The sequence below is a fragment of the Zosterops lateralis genome (assembly GCF_965231275.1).
Source record: "Zosterops lateralis genome assembly, chromosome: 3".
In the NCBI taxonomy this organism is placed as follows: domain Eukaryota; kingdom Metazoa; phylum Chordata; class Aves; order Passeriformes; family Zosteropidae; genus Zosterops; species Zosterops lateralis.
In genome coordinates this window covers 21,763,138-21,770,851 of record NC_139764.1, presented here as the reverse complement: position 1 = coordinate 21,770,851, position 7,714 = coordinate 21,763,138, and the positions used below count along the sequence as shown (strand labels likewise).

General features: G+C 45.8%; 1 protein-coding gene across 1 annotated transcript; it reads right to left on the bottom strand.

The window, feature by feature from the left end:
- Nucleotides 1–1,408: 1,408 nt before the first annotated feature.
- Nucleotides 1,409–7,137, bottom strand: SRP9 (signal recognition particle 9). The gene is made up of 3 exons (XM_083857975.1): nt 7,005–7,137; nt 4,365–4,433; nt 1,409–3,095 (listed from the first exon to the last, which is right to left on the bottom strand). Exons 1-3 carry the CDS (start codon nt 7,074–7,076, stop codon nt 2,976–2,978), a joined length of 261 nt encoding a protein of 86 aa, XP_083714101.1. The 5' UTR covers nt 7,077–7,137; the 3' UTR covers nt 1,409–2,975.
- Nucleotides 7,138–7,714: the final 577 nt, after the last annotated feature.

Below are 7,714 nucleotides of genomic sequence, written 5' to 3'. Positions count from 1 at the left end.
TTACCCACTTTTATACTGTAGGAAGAAACTTACTGAGATGAAACATAATTCTTTTGACAAGTTGAAACATTTTTAAAAGCACCTGCTTGGCTTTGGTTCCATTTCCCACTTTGACAGGCTCCAGCACCAAAGCATCCAGTTTTTCAGAATGAACCTGTCACCCCTAGAAGTTAGGTCAGGACTTTAATAGGAAGGCCTCTTTCATAAGGCTCTCTAAAACAAAGACCTGTAACCAAACTTCTCACTTCTACAGATAATTTAAAAATCTTCCTGCACTCTAGAATACACTTCCACAATGGATTACATATGGAGCAACTCAGGGTTCAAACCCCTAAAATTGGAAACAGAAGTGGTGTAGTTGCACATAAGGGAGAGCTCAGACACGAAATCAGCCCAAGTGCCTTGCACAAAGAACTGAAATCAAGACACTCAGGGAACCCAGGAGGTGAGAACACCAGAAAAACAGAATAAATTCCATGGGTTAACTAACCCAAATTCCTGGAACCATAACAAGGCCCCCATCTTTTTATTAAGCTACTCTCACAAAACAGAACAATTACTGAAGATAACAGGCAGCAACAAAATTAGCTGTAGCAGGGGAAAGGCAGGAAAAAAAGCCTCTATTTTTCTTACCATTCCACTTCTGCAAAGGTCACCTGGCTGGAGAGCAGGAGCCTCTGGCAAGCTGGGCTGCCCAATGCAGATATTCAGGCACTGTGAGCAGCCCTTTGCTGCAGCAGCCACAAAAAACTGATTTTTTTAATCACGAATCAGAGGACACATTCAAGTAGCTGGCAACATGGTGGACCAACTCAGTGAATGTTTATTAGGGAAGTGATCAGTGTACACAAGCACACATACTCTCAGCAAGAGTATAGGCATGAAAGAAACAGACACTGGAATTCAGAGCTTCTCTACTGCCCCATGATCCCAGTACGGAAATGGCTGAAAATTCAAGGACAAAGTTATGAAGTATTTATGTTTCTCTAAAGAAGTTTCCATACCATTTAATTTTTTTAAGCAGCAGCTTTGTAATATTTTCTTTTGAATCCTGACTGCACAGAACCACTCTATTTTTTTCTGAGTATATGGAGAACAAGCTTAACAACACATACTCTTACAAAAGTAACAACAGTATTTCCCCAGGGTTTTAGGGAAATAACTTCTGGATTTAGAAAAGTAGAAATGTATTCCCTTGCCTGTTTTGTTTGAAAACTGCTGCTCTAATATATAGTGCTGTAATTGCTCCTCCTCTAAAACCTACTGGAGTACAAAGCTGAAGTCTTTCAGCCATTTGGTACACCCAGTCTCTCTACTACTATATTGCAAATATTAGGAAAGTTATTTAGAGCACCAAAGAAAAATTCCAGTATTACAGTATCTCATGAAACTTTAACAATGAACTGAGTCCAGCCTTCTCTCTGGCTTTATTTATATTTCAAAAGCCAACACAAAAATGTTACAAACATACCAGTCACTGCTGCAGACCAGAATTTTGAGCAGCCACCAGGAATTTAGCGCTGCAATATTCTCCAACAATGTGCAACATTCTATGTTCAGCTGAAAGAGTACTCTAATGCAATATTCAAGCCTGGTGGGTTTTTTCTAAGCTTTTGGCAAATGTGGAAAGTCCACTGCTTCCCAGTAGCTCTATTATTTTTATGTAAGTGACAGCAGGTAGCTCCTTAAGTAGATTGTTTCATTATATAGAAATGCCACTACGAGTATGGTCCTGCTTTACTTTTGTGGCTTGGTTTAACCCACAAAATCAGTTCTGAAAGCACCTAGTTATACCAATAGCCTAAGTACATGAAAACGTTCACCTGTTTTCAAGTAAGCAAGACCTAGTCAAAGCAAGCATCAATTTTAGCTACTGGGTTTTCAGACAAAAAGCTTTCTTACAAGAGACAATTAAGGCTTCCATCAGCCTACCAGAGGTTACTGTGAGAAACACATTTAAGCTACAGCAGCACTGGTCTATTTCTGACATTGGTATTTAAGTATTTATTAAGCTGTTTTCTTCCATTTGGCTGACATCCACCTGCCACCTGTAGCATTTGAAAATGCAGTTAACAAGCTGCCTAGAATAAGGAATCTGGATAGTGTTTGGTTGGATATTTTCTACTAACATAAGAGGCAAGAGCTTCTAGAAATTGTCTGGCTGATATATTTCAACTCTGCCTGAAGCAAGGATGGGAAAAGGAAGCCCTGCTAGTACAAAATAGTTCAAGTATGTAAAAAAGCCACTGACTGTTTTTTAGTAACAGTATTTGCACAAGCAGAAAAAAACCCTCCCAGTTTCTCACAGATCTCTAGCGTTATTCAAGTGAAGTTCTATTTTAATTTCTAAAATACAGAAGTTTAATCACTTAGCCAATATAAGAGTTCTGCAAACTGCATCATGGATAGTGTTGCACATCTTAAGAGCAATACCAAAAGCCAGAGTGCTGACAGTGACAGTGGTAATACAAATTGGCAATTTCAACATTTCAGTTCAGAAAACATCTGTTATTCTAAACCCAACAGGTTTATATAATGTATGTAAATATTTATTAGACCCAGCCACCATGCTACAGTATTAGGTTAATAAACCCTCTCATTTTGAGAATACACCAGCATAAGGTATGAACACAATGAAATCTATATGAAATTTTACAGTAACTTTCCAGAAGTATGCCTGTGGCCTCTCAAATTTGGACTAACATATTGCAGATTTAAAATATTTACTTGTCTTCTTAGCATACCTAATGTGTAAGAATAGTTGCTTAATACCCAAAAATAAATATAAGCTTTCAATTGAAAGCACTTATTTTCCTAGATTTCCAAAGTGGAGTCTGAGGGGTGAAAATGCTTCAGACTTGTCATCAGTCCACTTCAGTACATAAAAGCATCTCCTGACCCAGTTTTTTCGTTCAAATCCAAAAGATTTTCTTCCAGTGAAATATGACCGGAGCAGTGATTCTGTTCGCAGCCCCTCAGTCTGTTTCCATGGCAGCACTGCGGGATTCCTTCGCCACCATGAGCCGCATGAGCTGACTGTGGAATTTCTCAATCTTCTTCACGTCCTGTGCCTGGTCTGTTCTGTACAGCAAACACTGCAAGACAAAGTTCCTGATATCAGATTTCACCCCAACTGTGAACTCAGCTTCACTTTATCTTGGTTGGAGCTGCCGTGCATTTGTGCTTGGAGCACATGAAACAAGGAGAGCACTGAAATGTTCATCAGTTACCAGGAAGCAGCACCAACACATCTACCCTGTTTCAAAGCACAAATGTAGCTGTGTTTACGTTTTAGCTTCTCCTTAATCCTCCCATATTGAAAACAGGGAAACTCATCCTTTATCCTAGTTTCTTCTAGCTCCAAAATACTGTTAAAACTTGGGGTTTAAAGCCTTTTGTTATGTTGTCTAAACATAGAACTATATTTTAAACCTGAAGTTACTTTCCAGTGCTTTATATTCTGAAAGCAAGTTTATTTTGCCTTTCACAGTCCTCAGTGTCACACTGCCAGGGACATAAAATTCAGTATTTCCCACTGAAGGGGATTCCCTATCCCAAGCAAAACCTGTTTTTCTAAGACAGCCCTAAATAAGGAACGCAGCATCTGATTAAAATAATAATAATAAAAAAATCCAAACAAACAAAAACAAAAAACCCAAACACTAAAACAACCCAACCAAAACTCTGAAATCAGTCCCCATTTTCCCCCACCTGGTGTAAGATCTTTCTGTGACCAAAAGCAGGTAAGGCAGCCTATACCTCAGAAGAGTTCATGATTGTGAATCACTTGACTCCAACTTCCTCTATGGGAGACTTCAACAAAATTACCCTTAAATTCCCCGTTATCAGTGACCCACACTCAACATCTCACCCATGTTAAGCCCTATTACCCTATCAAGAAGTGCCTTTAGTGGAGTTTCACATCCCTTCCAGGCACTTGAAATTCCAAAGCCAGACCACTTTTCCTGGAAAGAAGAAATTTGATTCTTTTCCAAGTCTGAAGACAAGAATAGGGCAGAATACTGTGGCTCACCCTGGACTGCAGAAACTCCTTAGCTGCGACATCGCTGTCATTCAGTCTCATAATCACAAAGAAGGACCTTAACCTATGATTGGAAGTTTTCACCACTCTGAGCAAACAAAAAGGACCACACTCACAGTAGTAAACATCTGCTTTAAAATGCTCCTGAACTGGTCAGTGTCAATAACAGACACAGCAATGAGGGAAGGCTGAGTACAAGTTTTTAGAAAACTATCAGGCACTCTCAATACAGTGTCCAAGAGCTCCCAAGCTGACTGACAGCAAAACACAAGTCTGTGAGTGGCACACGAAGCTCTGAAAGGGGAATGTGTTCTGTACTTACAGCCACGTCATCTGTTACTTTGATACAGAGGTTCCCGTCACAATGTCGGTATTTGAGAACAACACGCACCTGAAACGACAAACATTTTAAAAATTAGCACTTAGAGCTAACAGAATTCTCAGAATATATTGAAGGGAATCTGCCCACAATCAGACTACCCTTAATCACAATTATGTACTGCTCCATGTTTGGAGCACCTCCGTGGCAGTGCTCAGCTCTGGTGGTGTGGGAGCTGTAATCCCACAGCCCAGGTGGCGTGGAAGTTGATCCACCACCTTTCCCTGCCTAACACTAGACTGGTTTTCTAGCAGCACCAACAAGGTCAACACTGGGCATGTTCAAAAACCCTGAAAATACAGCACCAACAGTTGCAGAGACCTTGGAGACAGCAGGATAAACCATGAGAGTCACGTCGAGACGAGACACCCCCTCGCTGTGTATCACACCCCAGAAAAAACAAGGGGAAGCCTGTGTTTGGAGGCTTGAAACACTTCAAAAAAGAGTAGCTCTACATGAAGACTTGAATCAGCTGAGTGGGGAGGGCTCAACATCACCACTTTTTCTTCTGTGGCACCTGAACTGTTACCACAGTTACTCCTGCAGTCGCCTGCCCTGAGCTCTAACCCCTCCAGTCCCTCTGGGCCCTCAAATCACCACAGTTCTTAAAACCACACTGATAAAAGTCCACTTCCCCAGTGACTGAGCATTAAGTGACTCCTCCTGAGCACAGAACCAGCCACAGAGGCTCTGTCTGCAGCCTCACCTCACATCAGTAACTAGAAACAAAGCAAGGTGGCCTTTGAGAACATTCTGAACTCACACTGCAAACAGTTTTTATTGTACAGTGATTTGTACTAATGGTCAACAACCTCCTTTGCTACAAATACATTCTGAAATTCCTGTCCCAGAGTGGATCTCATCACAGACTGACCCTTTTTGTTTAACAATCTGCACCCTTCTGACCACGGCAGCAGCAGTGTAACAGCCCATCTCTCTGCTGAGCATCCCCAGAGGCACAGGAGAGGCTGCCACAGGCAGCAGGAACACGCTCCATGTATCAATAACCTGCTCCTGCAAAAGGCAAGACCACTCAGTACCTGGCTGAGAAACACACACCTATCTGCCACACTTCTTGTTCTTCCTTCACCTTCCCACCAAGCCTAATTACAAAACTGCTGAAGCTAAATCTCTGCCAAATTAACAGGAAGACACTTGTGTCACCACAACAGGGCCAATATAAACCCCTCTGTAACTAGGCAAGTTTACTGCCATGGATGGGAAGAGATTGCCTTTGGAGGCCCTTTAAGGAAAGGGCAAGAGCAACTCCTGGCTGCAGTGACATCCCTTCTCTTTCATTTCATTGAATGCCACAGAGCCTAGGAAGGCAAAACTGGGCAATTTTATTATCAGCACATATGGTGCCTCTGTGCTAATTAAAAGGCAGACACTAATCTGCTTTAAATAATCAGATATTAATTTAATCTTCTGAAGGTTTCGCCAGTTCCCCTATTTTTGGCCTTTTTTACTGAAGTTTTCTCAGGTGTGAGTTCCACATCACATTTTTGTGCCGCTTTTTAGGCGAAGTCTAATGTTTTTTCTGAAGACTGAGGTTAATTTTAATATTTGCATAAACCACATTCCCAAAAATCACCGGAAACAAGAAATGCACGTTTAGGATGCAAACACCACCTGAAACGCCACTGCAGGCAACAATGCAAAGAGCCAATGAAAGGACAAATTCAAATGACACAGGTCTCAAATGCTATAAACTCATAAAATGAACCAATTCTTGATACCTCAGCAGAACTCTTGACCTCGGTTTCTAACACACAGGTAGACTGTGAATGAGCCCAATAGCCTTGAAGTTCTGTTCCTGAGGTTCACCCCAGCTGCCAACCCACCACCTGAAACACCGTTCCCTGGGGATGTTGCTGGGGTGATAAACGAGAGCTTCCTCCCGTTTCACAGCAAAGGATGGTCAGGTGCAACACCAACGAGTAAATCCCCTTCCCTGCAGGTTCTTTTCCCCTGTACTCGACACTGCTGAGAGCACACTCCAAGGGCTGTGTCCAGTTCAGGCTCCTCACTTCAGGAAGGACATGGAGGTGCTGGGGAGAGTCCAGAGAAGGGGAATGGATCTGGGGGTGTTCAGCCTGGAGCCGCCCCAGGAGTGACCTTATCATTCCCTACAAATGCCTGACAGGAGCGGCCTCTTCTCCCACGCAACCTCCACACAGCCATAAGCTGTGCTAAGGGAAGTTTAGGTTGAACATTAGAAGAGATTTCTTCATTGAAAGAGTGATTACACCACTGGAAAGGGCTGCCCAGAGAGGTGTTGGAGTCACCATCCCTAGAAGTCTTCAAAAAATAAGTAGACGTGGCATTTAGTGCTATCTATGGTCTACTTAACACGGCAATGTTCGGTCACAGGTTGGACTCGATGACCTCGGAGGTCTTTTCCAGCCGAACCGATTCTACAATTCTGTAACTCTCGCCTCCCCCGCGCAGTCACCAGCGAGCCCTCCCCAGCCCGACACCGCCCGCCGCCCCCGCCGGGCTGCGCGCTGCTGGAGGCGCCTCCAGAGCGCCGCTCCCGAGGCCGAGCCGCGCGTCCTCCCCTCCCAGGCCGGGCTGTCCCACCTTCATGGGGTCGGCGAGGTAGAGCTTCTCGGCGGCGCGGGTGAACTCCTCCCAGGCCTGGAAGTGCGGCATGGCCGGGCCCGCTCGGCTCCCCGCGGCCGCGGCAAGATGGCTCCGGAGGCGGGCGGGTGGCCGTGCGGCTGAGACACCGCCTGCCATTGGCCCGCGGGACAGCGCCGGCCAATCGCGGGGCGCGTAACTCAGGGCCAGCAGGCAGCTTCCGCCACAGCGACCCCTGGAGGAGCGGCGGTTTGGGGCCGGCGCTGTCCGCCCGGCGTGCAGCCAGAGGCGCCCGGTGGCGGCCGGGCCGGGAGCCCGGGGGTAGCGGGTTCGAGCCCCGCCGCCGGCGGAACGCCCGCCCGCCCGCCCCGGGCTGGCACCGGCGGGGCTCGGGCAGGCCAGGCCAGGCCAGGTACGGGCTCTCTCCGCGATAACTTCACGCCCTGAAGCCACGGGAGAGGCTGGGGACGCGGGTGGGCCGGTGGGGAGCCCGGGGCCCGGGGGGAGGGGAGGGCAGGGCCCGGCCGGGCACCTGAGGTGGTGTGTTCGCTCTCCCAGGTGAGGCAATGCCCAGGTTTTCCCAGGCTGGAAGGGGTGCGATAAGCTGGAGATTGGCCTCCTGTGGAACAAAAAGGGTGTGTGGGAGCCCCTCGCTGCCTTCCCTGGTCTGCCTTGCTGAGGCTTTGCTAAACTAAGGCTGCTCTTTGGGA